At 50.7% G+C, this 20,758-nt stretch overlaps 1 protein-coding gene across 1 annotated transcript in view; it reads right to left on the minus strand.

Annotated features, from left to right (window-relative positions):
- SLC2A9 (solute carrier family 2 member 9) overlaps positions 1-20,758 on the minus strand; it is a 219,957-nt gene that overhangs the window by 17,496 nt on the left and 181,703 nt on the right. Inside the window, exon 11 of the mRNA XM_069595056.1 lies at positions 4,573-4,700. Within this exon, the coding sequence (XP_069451157.1) occupies positions 4,573-4,700 (128 nt within the window). The remainder of the gene's footprint in view (positions 1-4,572; positions 4,701-20,758) is intronic.

Genomic DNA, 20,758 nt, shown 5'->3' on the forward strand with positions numbered 1-20,758 from the left:
CCAGAATGGTGAGTACTGCTTGGTCTCTATCATTGTTTCCTAAATATCTGCATGGCTGATTCTCAACCACAGTTACACATTAGAATCATCTGGACCACTTTAAAAATACTGATAATTCCAACTCCCCTCCTCCCCCCAAACTGATTCAGAAGCTTGGTGATGGTGGTGGCAGGTCCCAAGTATTAATCATTTATCTTATGCACCCTTCCCCCTGACCCATGGATCTCATATTTCTGGAGCTGAAAACCCCTGGTCTACAGGATCAAGGGCAAGTTTTCTAGCAGAGCATTCAAGGTCTAGTAGGGTCTACCAGGCATTTACTGATGAAATATCAGATGTCTGACACAAAGGCCTGGCATACAATTACTATTTGTAGTTAGTATATGAATATTCACTTTGTTTCCTGCTAAAGTGTGTCCAGGCCCTTTTGTAATCTACCAGGAGCCCTATCACCCCAGAACTGGCATCACCTAACTCCTCCTAGGGGTCTCAGGAGCACCCTGTGCTCACCCTAGGGGGCAGCAGTCAGGGACTCAGCGTCACACCCACTGGGCTTCTCCACCTGGGTACCTCCGACCACACGTCCAAGCCTGGCTTCCAAAACCCACCTGTACTTGTCGTCAGCTATGCAACACCTTGACTTTGGCTCAGGGAGACTGATTTGGGACTTCTGGCCTCCACAGCTAGAAGAGAGTAGATTTCTATTGTTTTAAGCCACCCAGTTTGTGTTAATTTGTTACAGCAGTCCCGGGAAAGGCACACACTCCTCATTCCTCAACTCTGTGTTACCACTTTGCTGACTTGCATCCCCTTCAGACTCCCTGAGGTCCCACCTGCTGAAACTCATCCACCTGTCTGCACCTTTATCATCCCCACCCATGGTCTGTCTTCCACTGTGACCCATGTGTAATAAAGCTTTGCAAGCGTTGTGATATACTCTCACAATAACTCTAAGAGGAAGCTCTGTTATCATCCCCCATACACAGATGAGGAACAGAGGTCTGGAGAAATCCCAGCTCAGACAGCATATCAGCAGAGAGCAGGGACTCAAACCCAGGTCCTCTGATGACAAATCCTGAGCCCTCAACTTCTTTCCAGGCTTATTAAGTGCTACAAGCAAAGCTCCTAAAGTTGTGGCTCTCTTGCCGGGAGCAGGGTAGGAAGATCCACGGAGTGATTGCCCGGGCCTCTCAGCACGCAGAAGCATCAGTCAGCTGGGAGCCCAGGGGCACGTGGTGATGAGCAGGTCTGCCCTGCAGGCTGACAAGAACCAGTGTTCATCTCAGTGCTGGGGAGAGTGGCCTCCGCGCCATGCCAGGGGCTTGACGCAGGATTCCTCAGGTCGGTAAGGGGGATAGCCATGCCTGCTCTGACCACTAGCTTCTACCCTAAATTGGTTCCCCTAAATAATATGCTTGAGGAATTTGACAAGACCAAATCCACAATCATTTAGACCCTTTGCTGTTGTTGTCATTTACTCAGTTGTGTCCAGCTCTTTGCGATCCCATGTACTGCAGCCTGCCTGACTCCACTGTCCATGGGGATTTCCAGGCAAGAATACTGGAGTGAGTAGCCATTTCCTTTGTTGGCAAAGTAATGTCTCTGCTTTTGAATATGCTGTCTAGGTTGGTCATAACACTTCTTCCAAGGAGTACGTGTCTTTTAATTTCATGGCTGCACTCACCATCTGCAGTGATTTTGGAGCCCCCCAAAATAAAGTCTGACACTGTTTCCACTGTTTCTCCATTTATTTGCCATGAAGTGATGGGACTGGATGCCACGATCTTAGTTTTCTGAATGTTGAGCTTTAAGCTAACGTTTCACTCTCTTCTTTCACTTTCCTCAAGAGGCTCTTTAGTTCCTCTTCACTTTCTGCCCCAAATGCCAAAGGCAGTGACACGACCTGAGCCTGATGCCTCCCAGGGAATGGATCAGAGACCTGGCTTCCAGGCCTTCCCAGCCCTGTCTTTCTTTGCCAGCCCCTATACTTCTCCCTGAACTACAGCAAGCCCTGAAACTTGTACCTGTAAAGAGTGATTCCCCCAGCCCTTCTGTGACACCTGTGCCCTGATGCCTCTGAGAGGAATCAGCCGGTCTGGACGCTGTAAGACTGGCATGCACAGGTGCATCACTTGTGCCTAGTGGGGCCCGGCTCTGTGGATAGGGGGCACCACTTCTGCCCCTGAGCCTTTAAATAAGGCTGTGCCCTCCTTCTTCTTGTCCCCTGCCCCTGACCAGGCTCTCAGCATCCCTATGACTTCTCTATGAGAGCATCCTGATAGCGCAAAGGGCAGCATCCACACATGTGGTGACAGTCTTGGCATATGGCTCTTGCAGAAGGGATATTATGGCACTGAGGGTCCTACTCTGCCCTGGCTCATCACAGCAGGGTGACCCAGCATGAACAATGATACCAGAAACCTCTCAGGCTCCTGGGGTTTCCAGCCAGGTGAGTGCCCAGCTGGAACTGAGTTGGTTGGAATGAGGGTGACCTCTAACACATCTTCAAAGCCATCAGTTATTGGGTTATTGTGAAAGGAGTGTGAAACCTGTAAAAACCATGATGGGAGACGAAGTCTGTGGCTGTGACTGTGTTCTTATAGATTCTCACCAGCTCCCGGGCCTTGGGCAAGTCTCCCAAGCTTGCTGAGCCTGACTTCCCTCCTTGAGAAGCAGCCTAGGGAGGGGAAGGACACAAACTTTCTGGTTTTTCTCCTTCCGGACACTAGGCAGCATGCATTTCTCCTTAGGTAAGGTGTGGCTATGTGATTTTCACTCATGGGAGTTTGCCTGGAACACACATTACTGCCATGCCAAGGTCTTAACTGGCAGGTGTGAGACTGGCCACATTCCTCCACCTACCATTGGGCAGTTATTCCAGAAGGAGAGGGTTCTGCCAATCATCATCCCTAAAGCTCTGGGGCAGAAAGTGAAGTTGCTCAATTGTGTCCAACTCTTTGTGACACCATGGTCTGTAGCCTACCAGGCTCCTCCATCCATGGGATTTTCCAGGCAAGAGTACTGGAGTGCGTTGCCATTTCCTTCTCCAGGGGATCTTCCTGACCCAGGGATTGAACCCAGGTCTCCCTTATTGCAGGCAGAATGCTTTACTGTCTGAGCCACCATATACTAGGGGGGAAAAAAAAGATCTGGGACAGAATCTCCGCTTAATCTATAGGAAGACGGGGAGCTGTGAGCTGAGAAAGAAACAATTGGAAGAGAATTTTCCCCACAATAATGAATATTTTACTGACACCCAGCTGTGTTGGCTTGGAGCCAAACTAGGAGAAGCCATTGAAGGGTTGAAGTCAGTTGAACAGACAACTTCTTATGCTCTGAGCACGGCCAGACAAACGTGCCCCGAGGATGGAGTAGATGGATGTGGATTCCCTGGTCCATGGCCTCCCTGTGTTACTTATGTTTCAGAGATGCAGTGGCTGTAACTAAGTCAGGATGCTTTACAAGTTACACAGTGGGGCAGCCCTTAACTCTGAGACTGAGAGGACAGAGCAGTAGATGGAGAATGCGGAAGAGGAAGAGGGGGCTGGGCAGAGCCACCAGTTTGAATGATGACTTGGAACCTTGGGCTGACCCTGTCTACTCCCTGAACCTCAGCTTCTCTGTAGGATGGAGAGGATGAGAAACCACAGTGCAGGGCTGCCTGAGGGTGTCGTGAATTCCTAAAACCCCATGCCAGGGGTCTGGTGCAGAGTAACTGCTCCACAACTGGGCATGCAGGAGTTCCCATTATGTGGGCCTGCCTGCAGCAGAGTCTCTGAAATGTGCTGGGCTTGGCACTAGTCAAGGAACAGGCAGAGAATTAATGGAGGGGCTGGGGAAGGTTGAATTAAGCCCCCAAAATGGGGGGTGGGTTCTTGCTCAGAGGTTTCTGATGGAGTCTCACCTTCGCCAGTGGTGTCATCTGCTCTCTGGGCAGTGGGGAGCTCTGGTGGGCCTTAGAGCAGGGAAGCCTGATCCTCCCTCCTGGAGTGAGCTGGCCCCTTGCTCTGTTAGGAACACTTGTAAAGTCCTTGTCTTTTGTGTTCCTGGCCCTGGAGAGCTCTCTGATATCATTTATCTCCTCTCTTGTCTTTTGTGTGCCTTTGGTTCCAGCCACACTGGCCTCCTTACACAAAGAGAACTTGTCTCTGTTCCCTGGGTTATCATTCTCCTGTCAATGGTGGTCACCCTTGGGACAATGACCCCCATTAGCTGTGGTGATGCTGAAGACAATGAGGGTGCTACAGGCATGGCGGGGTGGCATGGGCACTGGAACCATGACACAGACCTTGTCTCACACCAGGGAAAGTGCATTGCACGTTTGAGATTCTCACCGAGGTTTCCCTGCAGACCTTCAGTGATGCGAATCTGCCCCATGACAGCCCTTAGCACTCAGGGGCAACTCCCAAAAGATACAGGAGGGAGAAAGAGGATTAGAGTTTGGGCCAAAGCACATTTCTCCTATCCTCAGGCCAACAGAGTTTCCATTTGAGAGAGAATCAACCTCTGCGTTATGAATCATCCATCACTTGGAGGGGATCTCATGACCAAGAGCCCCCTTGTCAGTCTCACCTGAATGAATGGGAAGAGGAGGCCGATGGCGAAGTTGGAGAGCCAGTTGACGGTGCCCACCACGGTAAAGGCAGCTGGCCGCTGGGCTTGCTGGAAGAACTCGCTGGTCAGGATGAAGGGAATGCCACCTGCAACCAGAGCCAGGGCATGGGTTAATCATTCCAGGGAGGTCTGGCCATCATCTCTTACCTCCTGGTAAGATGTGGCTCTGCCTGGGAGAGTGACACCTTTGGGCATGAGTGTTAGAATTATAGCCTGTAACCCCTAAAGATACACAAACCATTTCTCTGACCTGGTCCTCCCAAATGAGAGATGATTCGTCTTCTAGGCTCTCCTGTCTCAGTTTGGGAATCACTAGGTTGGACTTCCCAGGTGGCAACAGGGGTAAAGAACCCGCCTGCCAATACATGAGACATGAGAGACTCGGGTCTGATCTCTGGGTTGGGAAGATCCCCTGGAGGAAGGCATGGCAACCCACTCCAGTATTCTGGCCCGGAGAATCCCATGGATAGAGGAGCCTGGCGGGCTACAATCCAGGGGGTCGCAAAGAGCCAGACATGACTGAAGTGACTTAGCACACACACATAGGCTGGATTCACTCATTCCATCAAGATTCAGTGATTATTGACTGTGCTGGGGCTGGCCCCACAGTCCTGGAGGAGCGTGGTCATGCCCCTGCGCTTCTGAGATCCCTTATCTGTTGGGGGAGAAAGGATGACTTGTTTATTACAAAGGAAGTGGGGGAATGATAACTAATGCAGCATGCGATAAGCGCTGGAGGAAATGCTCAAGGCAATGGAGGGGGTGGAGATCCACGTTAGCAGTGGTGGGGAGAGCTCTCTGGGCAGGTGATGGTGGAGATACGGCTCGAAGGAGGAGATGCAGCTTGTGAAGATTTGGGACGATCATGCCGATTGAAGGACGAAAGGGCAGAGACCCTGAGGGATGAAAAGGATTGAGAAGACTTCTGAGAGTCCCTTGGACTTCAAGGAAATCAAACCAGTCAATCCTAAAGGAAATCAACCCTGAATATTCACTGGAAGGCCTGATGCTGAAGTTCCAAATACTTTGGCCACCTGATGCAAAGAGCCTGCTCGTTGGAAAAGACTCTGATGCTGGGAAAGATTGAGGGCAGGAGGAGAAGGGGATGACCCAGGATGAGATGGTTGGATGGCATCACCGACTCAATGGACATGAGTCTAAACAAGGTACTGGAGATGGTGATGGACAGGGAGGCCTGGCGAGCTGCAGTCCATGGGGTCACAAAGGCTCTGATGTGACTGAGCGACTGAAAAACAGCAAAGTCTATAACAGAGGCTATCCTGTTTGGACATCTGAGGAAGGGGATAGAGGAAGGGGATGGGATGACAAAGCTGAGCAGGGCCAGTTTAGCAGCCTCTGGAGATCAAGGAGAGGGGCTGCCATTGAGGAAAACCGACGAGGGGTTTAAAGGAAGGGTTGGTGTGATCAGTTTGTGTTTCATAGAGACCACTGCTGTTTGGAGGAAGGACTGGAGGAGGCAGAGGTTGATGCAGGAGGCTATTGGGGCTGGCAGGAGCAGACGATGATGGTCTACAGGGTTCGGATGGTGGCGGTGGGGATGGATGGAAGGGGCTGATTTGGGTAGTTGCCATCCCATGGATACAAAGCTTTCAGGGTGAGCGTTGCATCCTGAAACCACAGCACTCATCGTCAGGTTCAACCAAGCAACCCAAGGTCACACAGCCAGGACCAGCTAAAGCCTGTGTCTCTCCAGAGCTTTTACTACGACTGCCCCAGCAGGCTGCCAGCAAGCTTTGGACTCTGCACCTTAAAAATGACTCAGAATGGACCACCCATGACCCATGCCCTGCCCCTCCCTTGCTAGACTGTGAGCCCTCCAGGGAACCTGGCATCTCCATTGGCCTGGCAGAGTAGACAGGTGACTGATATTTACATACTTGAAGTAAATGCTTGACATTGATTTTGAACAGGTTTGATATACTGTTTGCTACAAGAAAGGTGGACGCTTTATCTTGGAGGTGTCTATCAAAATGACGTGCAGGAACAATGGCTGCATGCTAAAATGGGACACAACCAGCCTCAGGTCTATGGGGCACGTGTGACTGTGTTGGCGAGTGTGCCACACACCCACTGCCACGAGCCTTGCTGCACATCCCGGGGGGCAGTTCACAGCTCTGCTGAAGCCTGAACAGGGCCGAGGGCTGGTGTTTCACCTTCCTGACTGCCCTGGGTGTGTTTGGAAGCATCTGTAGGTAACTTATCAACACTGCTGCCGCCGGTTTATTAGTTTACAGTGGAGCAGAATGTTGACAAACCTGCCTCCGTGCGCTCTGTTTGCTGTTCAGGGCTGAGGCCATGGTAATGGTGCCTCCTCCCAGCACAGGACCTAGGACACACATACCAGGTACTCTGTAAAGGTTTGCAAGATCAGTGGAGGAACGGTTAAGACCCCTGGGTTCACAGGACATCTACATCATGTCTCCTCTCCCTCCTTCTCAGGCCTTCAGGCCACCCTCGCATGACAAATATAAGCAACCATGGCAATCCTGCACAGCCCACTGTGCCTATGGGTTTTCATTTCCATTATTTCCTTCAAACTCCCCAGCCATAGAAGGTGGTGAGACATGGTGGGTTAGGGCTCTGGTGTCAGTAAGAACAGATAGGATCCTGTTCTGGGTCCACCAGATCCCTCTAGAGTGCAGATCTATCACAAGCGAGGTAAGATAAAAGGGACTTACTAGTGGGAGGAGGGGGTTTGTGAGGATTAAATGCACTACTGTGTGCAATCACTTAGTATAAGTCTGCCTCAAGTGAGGTACTGAATAAATGTTAAATTATTCAATAATTGTTAGCTACCAGAAAAAAGTTTTAAACTCATCTGCATTATTTCCTCCCATTTTATGAGTTAATTGTAACTCAAAGAAGCGGGGTGATTAGCCCAAGGTCTATTGACAGGAGTGATGACGGTAACGGTGATGACAGTGTGATGGTGATGGTGGTGATGGTGATAGTGGTGATGGTGATGGTGATGAGAGTGGTGATGGTGATGAGAGTGGTGACGGTGATGAGAGTGGTGATGGTGATGAGAGTGGTGATGGTGATGAGAGTGGTGATGGTGATGAGAGTGGTGATGGTGATGGTGATGAGAGTGGTGATGGTGATGAGAGTGGTGATGGTGATGAGAGTGGTGATGGTGATGAGAGTGGTGATGGTGATGAGAGTGGTGATGGTGATGAGAGTGGTGATGGTGATGAGAGTGGTGACGGTGATGATAGTGGTGACGGTGATGAGAGTGGTGACGGTGATGATAGTGGTGACGGTGATGAGAGTGGTGATGGTGATGATAGTGGTGATGGTGATGGTGATGAGAGTGGTGATGGTGATGAGAGTGGTGATGGTGATGATAGTGGTGACGGTGATGAGAGTGGTGACGGTGATGAGAGTGGTGACGGTGATGAGAGTGGTGATGGTGATGATAGTGGTGACGGTGATGATAGTGGTGACGGTGATGAGAGTGGTGACGGTGATGAGAGTGGTGACGGTGATGAGAGTGGTGATGGTGATGAGAGTGGTGATGGTGATGAGAGTGGTGATGGTGATGGTGATGAGAGTGGTGATGGTGACGGTGATGAGAGTGGTGACGGTGATGAGAGTGGTGACGGTGATGATAGTGGTGACGGTGATGATAGTGATGATGGTGATGAGAGTGGTGATGGTGATGAGAGTGGTGACGGTGATGAGAGTGGTGATGGTGATGAGAGTGGTGATGGTGATGAGAGTGGTGATGGTGATGGTGATGAGAGTGGTGACGGTGATGAGAGTGGTGACGGTGATGATAGTGGTGACGGTGATGATAGTGATGATGGTGATGAGAGTGGTGACGGTGATGAGAGTGGTGACGGTGATGAGAGTGGTGACGGTGATGAGAGTGGTGACGGTGATGAGAGTGGTGACGGTGATGAGAGTGGTGACGGTGATGAGAGTGGTGACGGTGATGAGAGTGGTGACGGTGATGAGAGTGGTGATGGTGATGATAGTGGTGATGGTGATGGTGATGAGAGTGGTGACGGTGATGAGAGTGGTGATGGTGATGATAGTGGTGACGGTGATGATAGTGGTGACGGTGATGAGAGTGGTGACGGTGATGATAGTGGTGACGGTGATGATAGTGGTGACGGTGATGAGAGTGGTGACGGTGATGAGAGTGGTGACGGTGATGATAGTGGTGACGGTGATGAGAGTGGTGATGGTGATGAGAGTGGTGATGGTGATGAGAGTGGTGACGGTGATGAGAGTGGTGATGGTGATGAGAGTGGTGATGGTGATGAGAGTGGTCATGGTGATGGTGATGACAGTGGTGACGGTGATGAGAGTGGTGACGGTGATGATAGTGGTGACGGTGATGATAGTGATGATGGTGATGAGAGTGGTGACGGTGATGAGAGTGGTGACGGTGATGAGAGTGGTGACGGTGATGATAGTGATGATGGTGATGAGAGTGGTGACGGTGATGAGAGTGGTGACGGTGATGAGAGTGGTGACGGTGATGAGAGTGGTGACGGTGATGAGAGTGGTGACGGTGATGAGAGTGGTGACGGTGATGAGAGTGGTGACGGTGATGAGAGTGGTGACGGTGATGAGAGTGGTGACGGTGATGAGAGTGGTGACGGTGATGAGAGTGGTGACGGTGATGAGAGTGGTGACGGTGATGAGAGTGGTGACGGTGATGAGAGTGGTGATGGTGATGAGAGTGGTGATGGTGACGGTGATGAGAGTGGTGACGGTGATGAGAGTGGTGACGGTGATGAGAGTGGTGACGGTGATGATAGTGATGACGGTGATGAGAGTGGTGACGGTGATGAGAGTGGTGACGGTGATGAGAGTGGTGACGGTGATGAGAGTGGTGACGGTGATGAGAGTGGTGACGGTGATGAGAGTGGTGATGGTGATGAGAGTGGTGACGGTGATGAGAGTGGTGACGGTGATGAGAGTGGTGACGGTGATGAGAGTGGTGACGGTGATGAGAGTGGTGATGGTGATGATAGTGGTGATGGTGATGGTGATGAGAGTGGTGACGGTGATGAGAGTGGTGATGGTGATGAGAGTGGTGATGGTGATGAGAGTGGTGATGGTGATGGTGATGAGAGTGGTGATGGTGACGGTGATGAGAGTGGTGACGGTGATGAGAGTGGTGACGGTGATGATAGTGGTGACGGTGATAATAGTGATGATGGTGATGAGAGTGGTGATGGTGATGAGAGTGGTGACGATGATGAGAGTGGTGATGGTGATGAGAGTGGTGATGGTGATGAGAGTGGTGATGGTGATGGTGATGAGAGTGGTGACGGTGATGATAGTGGTGACGGTGATGATAGTGATGATGGTGATGAGAGTGGTGATGGTGATGAGAGTGGTGACGGTGATGAGAGTGGTGATGGTGATGAGAGTGGTGATGGTGATGAGAGTGGTGATGGTGATGAGAGTGGTGATGGTGATGAGAGTGGTGATGGTGATGGTGATGAGAGTGGTGATGGTGATGAGAGTGGTGATGGTGATGAGAGTGGTGATGGTGATGAGAGTGGTGATGGTGATGAGAGTGGTGACGGTGATGAGAGTGGTGATGGTGATGATAGTGGTGACGGTGATGATAGTGGTGACGGTGATGAGAGTGGTGACGGTGATGAGAGTGGTGATGGTGATGAGAGTGGTGATGGTGATGAGAGTGGTGATGGTGATGAGAGTGGTGACGGTGATGATAGTGGTGACGGTGATGAGAGTGGTGATGGTGATGAGAGTGGTGATGGTATGAGAGTGGTGACGGTGATGAGAGTGGTGATGGTGATGAGAGTGGTGATGGTGATGAGAGTGGTCATGGTGATGGTGATGACAGTGGTGACGGTGATGAGAGTGGTGACGGTGATGATAGTGGTGACGGTGATGATAGTGATGATGGTGATGAGAGTGGTGATGGTGATGAGAGTGGTGACGGTGATGAGAGTGGTGATGGTGATGAGAGTGGTGATGGTGATGAGAGTGGTGACGGTGATGAGAGTGGTGACGGTGATGAGAGTGGTGATGGTGATGATAGTGGTGACGGTGATGAGAGTGGTGACGGTGATGAGAGTGGTGATGGTGATGAGAGTGGTGACGGTGATGATAGTGGTGACGGTGATGAGAGTGGTGACGGTGATGAGAGTGGTGACGGTGATGAGAGTGGTGACGGTGATGAGAGTGGTGATGGTGATGAGAGTGGTGACGGTGATGAGAGTGGTGACGGTGATGAGAGTGGTGACGGTGATGATAGTGGTGATGGTGATGGTGATGAGAGTGGTGATGGTGATGAGAGTGGTGATGGTGATGAGAGTGGTGACGGTGATGAGAGTGGTGACGGTGATGAGAGTGGTGATGGTGATGATAGTGGTGATGGTGATGGTGATGATAGTGGTGACGGTGATGAGAGTGGTGATGGTGATGGTGATGAGAGTGGTGATGGTGATGAGAGTGGTGATGGTGATGGTGATGAGAGTGGTGATGGTGATGAGAGTGGTGATGGTGATGAGAGTGGTGACGGTGATGAGAGTGGTGACGGTGATGAGAGTGGTGACGGTGATGAGAGTGGTGATGGTGATGAGAGTGGTGACGGTGATGAGAGTGGTGACGGTGATGAGAGTGGTGACGGTGATGATAGTGGTGATGGTGATGGTGATGAGAGTGGTGACGGTGATGAGAGTGGTGAGGGTGATGAGAGTGGTGACGGTGATGAGAGTGGTGACGGTGATGAGAGTGGTGATGGTGATGATAGTGGTGATGGTGATGGTGATGATAGTGGTGACGGTGATGAGAGTGGTGATGGTGATGGTGATGAGAGTGGTGATGGTGATGAGAGTGGTGATGGTGATGGTGATGAGAGTGGTGATGGTGATGAGAGTGGTGATGGTGATGAGAGTGGTGACGGTGATGAGAGTGGTGACGGTGATGAGAGTGGTGACGGTGATGAGAGTGGTGACGGTGATGAGAGTGGTGACGGTGATGAGAGTGGTGACGGTGATGAGAGTGGTGACGGTGATGAGAGTGGTGACGGTGATGAGAGTGGTGACGGTGATGAGAGTGGTGACGGTGATGAGAGTGGTGACGGTGATGAGAGTGGTGACGGTGATGAGAGTGGTGACGGTGATGAGAGTGGTGACGGTGATGAGAGTGGTGACGGTGATGAGAGTGGTGACGGTGATGAGAGTGGTGACGGTGATGAGAGTGGTGACGGTGATGATAGTGGTGACGGTGATGATAGTGGTGATGGTGATGAGAGTGGTGACGGTGATGATAGTGGTGATGGTGATGGTGATGACAATGGTGATGGTGATGAGAGTGGTGATGATGGTGATAGTGGTGATGGTGATGGTGATGAGAGTGGTGACGGTGATGATAGTGGTGACGGTGATGATAGTGGTGACGGTGATGATAGTGGTGATGGTGATGAGAGTGGTGATGGTGATGAGAGTGGTGATGGTGATGAGAGTGGTGATGGTGAAGGTGATGAGAGTGGTGATGGTGATGAGAGTGGTGATGGTGATGGTGATGAGAGTGGTGATGGTGATGAGAGTGGTGATGGTGATGGTGATGAGAGTGGTGATGGTGATGATAGTGGTGATGGTGATGAGAGTGGTGATGGTGATGGTGATGAGAGTGGTGATGGTGATGAGAGTGGTGATGGTGATGAGAGTGGTGATGGTGATGAGAGTGGTGATGGTGATGGTGATGAGAGTGGTGATGGTGATGAGAGTGGTGATGGTGATGAGAGTGGTGATGGTGATGAGAGTGGTGATGGTGATGGTGATGAGAGTGGTGATGGTGATGAGAGTGGTGATGGTGATGAGAGTGGTGATGGTGATGATAGTGGTGACGGTGATGATAGTGGTGATGGTGATGATAGTGGTGATGGTGATGGTGATGATAGTGGTGATGGTGATGAGAGTGGTGATGGTGATGGTGATGAGAGTGGTGATGGTGATGAGAGTGGTGATGGTGATGAGAGTGGTGATGGTGATGAGAGTGGTGATGGTGATGAGAGTGGTGATGGTGATGATAGTGGTGATGGTGATGGTGATGAGAGTGGTGATGGTGATGAGAGTGGTGATGGTGATGAGAGTGGTGATGGTGATGAGAGTGGTGATGGTGATGAGAGTGGTGACGGTGATGAGAGTGGTGATGGTGATGGTGATGAGAGTGGTGATGGTGATGAGAGTGGTGACGGTGATGAGAGTGGTGATGGTGATGGTGATGATAGTGGTGATGGTGATGAGAGTGGTGATGGTGATGAGAGTGGTGATGGTGATGGTGATGAGAGTGGTGATGGTGATGAGAGTGGTGATGGTGATGAGAGTGGTGATGGTGATGGTGATGAGAGTGGTGATGGTGATGATAGTGGTGATGGTGATGGTGATGAGAGTGGTGATGGTGATGAGAGTGGTGATGGTGATGAGAGTGGTGATGGTGATGAGAGTGGTGATGGTGATGAGAGTGGTGATGGTGATGAGAGTGGTGATGGTGATGGTGATGAGAGTGGTGATGGTGATGATAGTGGTGATGGTGATGGTGATGAGAGTGGTGACGGTGATGAGAGTGGTGATGGTGATGAGAGTGGTGATGGTGATGATAGTGGTGACGGTGATGAGAGTGGTGATGGTGATGAGAGTGGTGATGGTGATGATAGTGGTGATGGTGATGGTGATGAGAGTGGTGATGGTGATGAGAGTGGTGATGGTGATGAGAGTGGTGATGGTGATGAGAGTGGTGATGGTGATGAGAGTGGTGATGGTGATGAGAGTGGTGATGGTGATGAGAGTGGTGACGGTGATGAGAGTGGTGATGGTGATGATAGTGGTGATGGTGATGGTGAAGAGAGTGGTGACGGTGATGAGAGTGGTGATGGTGATGATAGTGGTGATGGTGATGGTGATGAGAGTGGTGACGGTGATGAGAGTGGTGATGGTGATGAGAGTGGTGATGGTGATGAGAGTGGTGATGGTGATGAGAGTGGTGACGGTGATGAGAGTGGTGATGGTGATGATAGTGGTGATGGTGATGGTGATGAGAGTGGTGACGGTGATGAGAGTGGTGATGGTGATGAGAGTGGTGATGGTGATGAGAGTGGTGATGGTGATGAGAGTGGTGATGGTGATGAGAGTGGTGACGGTGATGAGAGTGGTGATGGTGATGGTGATGATAGTGGTGATGGTGATGAGAGTGGTGATGGTGATGAGAGTGGTGATGGTGATGGTGATGAGAGTGGTGATGGTGATGAGAGTGGTGATGGTGATGGTGATGAGAGTGGTGATGGTGATGAGAGTGGTGATGGTGATGAGAGTGGTGATGGTGATGAGAGTGGTGATGGTGATGAGAGTGGTGATGGTGATGAGAGTGGTGACGGTGATGATAGTGGTGATGGTGATGGTGATGAGAGTGGTGATGGTGATGAGAGTGGTGATGGTGATGAGAGTGGTGATGGTGATGAGAGTGGTGATGGTGATGAGAGTGGTGACGGTGATGAGAGTGGTGATGGTGATGATAGTGGTGATGGTGATGGTGATGAGAGTGGTGACGGTGATGAGAGTGGTGATGGTGATGAGAGTGGTGACGGTGATGAGAGTGGTGACGGTGATGAGAGTGGTGATGGTGATGAGAGTGGTGATGGTGATGAGAGTGGTGACGGTGATGAGAGTGGTGATGGTGATGATAGTGGTGATGGTGATGGTGATGAGAGTGGTGATGGTGATGAGAGTGGTGATGGTGATGAGAGTGGTGATGGTGATGAGAGTGGTGATGGTGATGAGAGTGGTGACGGTGATGAGAGTGGTGATGGTGATGGTGATGAGAGTGGTGATGGTGATGAGAGTGGTGACGGTGATGAGAGTGGTGATGGTGATGGTGATGATAGTGGTGATGGTGATGAGAGTGGTGATGGTGATGAGAGTGGTGATGGTGATGGTGATGAGAGTGGTGATGGTGATGAGAGTGGTGATGGTGATGAGAGTGGTGATGGTGATGGTGATGAGAGTGGTGATGGTGATGATAGTGGTGATGGTGATGGTGATGAGAGTGGTGATGGTGATGAGAGTGGTGATGGTGATGAGAGTGGTGATGGTGATGAGAGTGGTGATGGTGATGAGAGTGGTGATGGTGATGAGAGTGGTGATGGTGATGGTGATGAGAGTGGTGATGGTGATGATAGTGGTGATGGTGATGGTAATGAGAGTGGTGATGGTGATGAGAGTGGTGATGGTGATGAGAGTGGTGATGGTGATGAGAGTGGTGATGGTGATGAGAGTGGTGACGGTGATGAGAGTGGTGATGGTGATGATAGTGGTGATGGTGATGGTGATGAGAGTGGTGACGGTGATGAGAGTGGTGATGGTGATGAGAGTGGTGATGGTGATGAGAGTGGTGATGGTGATGAGAGTGGTGATGGTGATGGTGATGAGAGTGGTGACGGTGATGAGAGTGGTGATGGTGATGATAGTGGTGATGGTGATGGTGATGAGAGTGGTGATGGTGATGAGAGTGGTGATGGTGATGAGAGTGGTGATGGTGATGAGAGTGGTGATGGTGATGAGAGTGGTGATGGTGATGAGAGTGGTGATGGTGGTGATAGTGGTGATGGTGATGGTGATGAGAGTGGTGACGGTGATGAGAGTGGTGATGGTGATGAGAGTGGTGATGGTGATGAGAGTGGTGATGGTGATGAGAGTGGTGATGGTGATGAGAGTGGTGACGGTGATGAGAGTGGTGATGGTGATGGTGATGATAGTGGTGATGGTGATGAGAGTGGTGATGGTGATGAGAGTGGTGATGGTGATGGTGATGAGAGTGGTGATGGTGATGAGAGTGGTGATGGTGATGGAGATGAGAGTGGTGATGGTGATGAGAGTGGTGATGGTGATGAGAGTGGTGATGGTGATGAGAGTGGTGATGGTGATGAGAGTGGTGATGGTGATGAGAGTGGTGATGGTGATGAGAGTGGTGATGGTGATGATAGTGGTGATGGTGATGGTGATGAGAGTGGTGATGGTGATGAGAGTGGTGATGGTGATGAGAGTGGTGATGGTGATGAGAGTGGTGATGGTGATGAGAGTGGTGATGGTGATGAGAGTGGTGATGGTGATGATAGTGGTGATGGTGATGGTGATGAGAGTGGTGACGGTGATGAGAGTGGTGATGGTGATGAGAGTGGTGATGGTGATGATAGTGGTGACGGTGATGAGAGTGGTGATGGTGATGAGAGTGGTGATGGTGATGATAGTGGTGACGGTGATGATAGTGGTGACGGTGATGAGAGTGGTGATGGTGATGAGAGTGGTGATGGTGATGAGAGTGGTGATGGTGATGAGAGTGGTGATGGTGATGATAGTGGTGACGGTGATGAGAGTGGTGATGGTGATGAGAGTGGTGATGGTGATGAGAGTGGTGACGGTGATGAGAGTGGTGATGGTGATGAGAGTGGTGATGGTGATGAGAGTGGTCATGGTGATGGTGATGACAGTGGTGACGGTGATGAGAGTGGTGACGGTGATGATAGTGGTGACGGTGATGATAGTGATGATGGTGATGAGAGTGGTGACGGTGATGAGAGTGGTGACGGTGATGAGAGTGGTGACGGTGATGAGAGTGGTGATGGTGATGAGAGTGGTGATGGTGATGAGAGTGGTGATGGTGATGAGAGTGGTGATGGTGATGATAGTGGTGACGGTGATGAGAGTGGTGACGGTGATGAGAGTGGTGATGGTGATGATAGTGGTGATGGTGATGATAGTGGTGACGGTGATGATAGTGGTGACGGTGATGAGAGTGGTGACGGTGATGAGAGTGGTGATGGTGATGAGAGTGGTGATGGTGATGAGAGTGGTGACGGTGATGATAGTGGTGACGGTGATGAGAGTGGTGACGGTGATGATAGTGGTGACGGTGATGAGAGTGGTGATGGTGATGATAGTGGTGATGGTGATGGTGATGAGAGTGGTGATGGTGATGAGAGTGGTGATGGTGATGGTGATGAGAGTGGTGATGGTGATGGTGATGAGAGTGGTGATGGTGACGGTGATGAGAGTGGTGACGGTGATGAGAGTGGTGACGGTGATGATAGTGGTGACGGTGATGATAGTGATGATGGTGATGAGAGTGGTGATGGTGATGAGAGTGGTGACGGTGATGAGAGTGGTGATGGTGATGAGAGTGGTGATGGTGATGAGAGTGGTGATGGTGATGGTGATGAGAGTGGTGACGGTGATGAGAGTGGTGACGGTGATGATAGTGGTGACGGTGATGATAGTGATGATGGTGATGAGAGTGGTGATGGTGATGAGAGTGGTGACGGTGATGAGAGTGGTGATGGTGATGAGAGTGGTGATGGTGATGAGAGTGGTGACGGTGATGAGAGTGGTGATGGTGATGATAGTGGTGATGGTGATGGTGATGAGAGTGGTGACGGTGATGAGAGTGGTGATGGTGATGAGAGTGGTGATGGTGATGATAGTGGTGACGGTGATGAGAGTGGTGACGGTGATGAGAGTGGTGATGGTGATGAGAGTGGTGACGGTGATGATAGTGGTGACGGTGATGAGAGTGGTGACGGTGATGAGAGTGGTGACGGTGATGAGAGTGGTGACGGTGATGATAGTGGTGACGGTGATGATAGTGGTGACGGTGATGAGAGTGGTGACGGTGATGAGAGTGGTGACGGTGATGAGAGTGGTGACGGTGATGAGAGTGGTGACGGTGATGAGAGTGGTGACGGTGATGAGAGTGGTGACGGTGATGAGAGTGGTGACGGTGATGATAGTGGTGACGGTGATGAGAGTGGTGATGGTGATGATAGTGGTGATGGTGATGGTGATGAGAGTGGTGATGGTGATGAGAGTGGTGATGGTGATGGTGATGAGAGTGGTGATGGTGATGGTGATGAGAGTGGTGATGGTGACGGTGATGAGAGTGGTGACGGTGATGAGAGTGGTGACGGTGATGATAGTGGTGACGGTGATGATAGTGATGATGGTGATGAGAGTGGTGATGGTGATGAGAGTGGTGACGGTGATGAGAGTGGTGATGGTGATGAGAGTGGTGATGGTGATGAGAGTGGTGATGGTGATGGTGATGAGAGTGGTGACGGTGATGAGAGTGGTGACGGTGATGATAGTGGTGACGGTGATGATAGTGATGATGGTGATGAGAGTGGTGATGGTGATGAGAGTGGTGACGGTGATGAGAGTGGTGATGGTGATGAGAGTGGTGATGGTGATGAGAGTGGTGATGGTGATGAGAGTGGTGACGGTGATGAGAGTGGTGATGGTGATGATAGTGGTGATGGTGATGGTGATGAGAGTGGTGACGGTGATGAGAGTGGTGATGGTGATGAGAGTGGTGATGGTGATGAGAGTGGTGATGGTGATGAGAGTGGTGACGGTGATGAGAGTGGTGACGGTGATGAGAGTGGTGACGGTGATGAGAGTGGTGACGGTGATGAGAGTGGTGACGGTGATGAGAGTGGTGACGGTGATGAGAGTGGTGACGGTGATGAGAGTGGTGACGGTGATGATAGTGGTGACGGTGATGAGAGTGGTGACGGTGATGAGAGTGGTGACGGTGATGAGAGTGGTGACGGTGATGAGAGTGGTGACGGTGATGAGAGTGGTGATGGTGATGAGAGTGGTGACGGTGATGAGAGTGGTGACGGTGATGAGAGTGGTGATGGTGATGAGAGTGGTGACGGTGATGATAGTGGTGACGGTGATGATAGTGGTGATGGTGATGAGAGTGGTGATGATGGTGATAGTGGTGATGGTGATGGTGATGAGAGTGGTGACGGTGATGAGAGTGGTGATGGTGATGGTGATGAGAGTGGTGATGGTGATGAGAGTGGTGATGGTGATGAGAGTGGTGATGGTGATGGTGATGATAGTGGTGATGGTGATGAGAGTGGTGATGGTGATGAGAGTGGTGATGGTGATGGTGATGAGAGTGGTGATGGTGATGATAGTGGTGATGGTGATGAGAGTGGTGATGGTGATGGTGATGAGAGTGGTGATGGTGATGATAGTGGTGATGGTGATGGTGATGAGAGTGGTGACGGTGATGAGAGTGGTGACGGTGATGAGAGTGGTGATGGTGATGAGAGTGGTGATGGTGATGAGAGTGGTGATGGTGATGGTGATGAGAGTGGTGATGGTGATGAGAGTGGTGATGGTGATGAGAGTGGTGATGGTGATGAGAGTGGTGATGGTGATGGTGATGAGAGTGGTGATGGTGATGAGAGTGGTGACGGTGATGAGAGTGGTGATGGTGATGACAGTGGTGATGGTGATGAGAGTGGTGATGGTGATGAGAGTGATGATGGTGATGATAGTGGTGATGGTGATCAGAGTGGTGATGGTGATGAGAGTGGTGACGGTGATGATAGTGGTGATGGTGATGAGAGTGGTGATGGTGATGACAGTGGTGATGGTGATGAGAGTGGTGACGGTGATGATAGTGGTGACGGTGATGATAGTGGTGACGGTGATGAGAGTGGTGATGGTGATGATAGTGGTGATGGTGATGAGAGTGGTGATGGTGATGAGAGTGGTGATGGTGATGATAGTGGTGACGGTGATGAGAGTGGTGACGGTGATGATAGTGGTGACGGTGATGAGAGTGGTGATGGTGATGATAGTGGTGATGGTGATGAGAGTGGTGATGGTGATGATAGTGGTGACGGTGATGATAGTGGTGATGGTGATGATAGTGGTGATGGTGATGGTGATGAGAGTGGTGATGGTGATGAGAGTGGTGATGGTGATGAGAGTGGTGATGGTGATGAGAGTGGTGATGGTGATGAGAGTGGTGATGGTGATGATAGTGGTGACGGTGATGATAGTGGTGATGGTGATGATAGTGGTGATGGTGATGGTGATGAGAGTGGTGATGGTGATGAGAGTGGTGATGGTGATGAGAGTGGTGACAGTGATGATAGTGGTGATGGTGATGAGAGTGGTGATGGTGATGAGAGTGATGATGGTGATGATAGTGGTGATGGTGATGAGAGTGGTGACGGTGATGATAGTGGTGATGGTGATGAGAGTGGTGATGGTGATGAGAGTGGTGATGGTGATGATAGTGGTGACGGTGATGAGAGTGGTGATGGTGATGATAGTGGTGATGGTGATGAGAGTGGTGATGGTGATGAGAGTGGTGATGGTGATGATAGTGGTGATGGTGATGAGAGTGGTGACAGTGATGATAGTGGTGATGGTGATGAGAGTGGTGATGGTGATGATAGTGGTGACGGTGATGATAGTGGTGATGGTGATGATAGTGGTGATGGTGATGGTGATGAGAGTGGTGATGGTGATGAGAGTGGTGATGGTGATGAGAGTGGTGATGGTGATGAGAGTGGTGATGGTGATGAGAGTGGTGATGGTGATGATAGTGGTGACGGTGATGATAGTGGTGATGGTGATGATAGTGGTGATGGTGATGGTGATGAGAGTGGTGATGGTGATGAGAGTGGTGATGGTGATGAGAGTGGTGACAGTGATGATAGTGGTGATGGTGATGAGAGTGGTGATGGTGATGAGAGTGATGATGGTGATGATAGTGGTGATGGTGATGAGAGTGGTGACGGTGATGATAGTGGTGATGGTGATGAGAGTGGTGATGGTGATGAGAGTGGTGATGGTGATGGTGATGAGAGTGGTGATGGTGATGAGAGTGGTGATGGTGATGAGAGTGATGATGGTGATGAGAGTGATGATGGTGATGATAGTGGTGATGGTGATGAGAGTGGTGACAGTGATGATAGTGGTGATGGTGATGAGAGTGGTGACAGTGATGATAGTGGTGACGGTGATGATAGTGGTGATGGTGATGAGAGTGGTGATGGTGATGGTGATGAGAGTGGTGATGGTGATGAGAGTGGTGATGGTGATGGTGATGAGAGTGGTGATGGTGATGAGAGTGGTGATGGTGATGGTGATGAGAGTGGTGATGTTGATGATAGTGGTGATGGTGATGAGAGTGGTGATGGTGATGGTGATGATAGTGGTGATGGTGATGATAGTGGTGATGGTGATGACAGTGGTGATGGTGATGAGAGTGGTGACAGTGATGATAGTGGTGACGGTGATGAGAGTGGTGATGGTGATGAGAGTGGTGATGG

The sequence above is a fragment of the Ovis canadensis genome, chromosome 6 (assembly GCF_042477335.2).
Source record: "Ovis canadensis isolate MfBH-ARS-UI-01 breed Bighorn chromosome 6, ARS-UI_OviCan_v2, whole genome shotgun sequence".
In the NCBI taxonomy this organism is placed as follows: domain Eukaryota; kingdom Metazoa; phylum Chordata; class Mammalia; order Artiodactyla; family Bovidae; genus Ovis; species Ovis canadensis.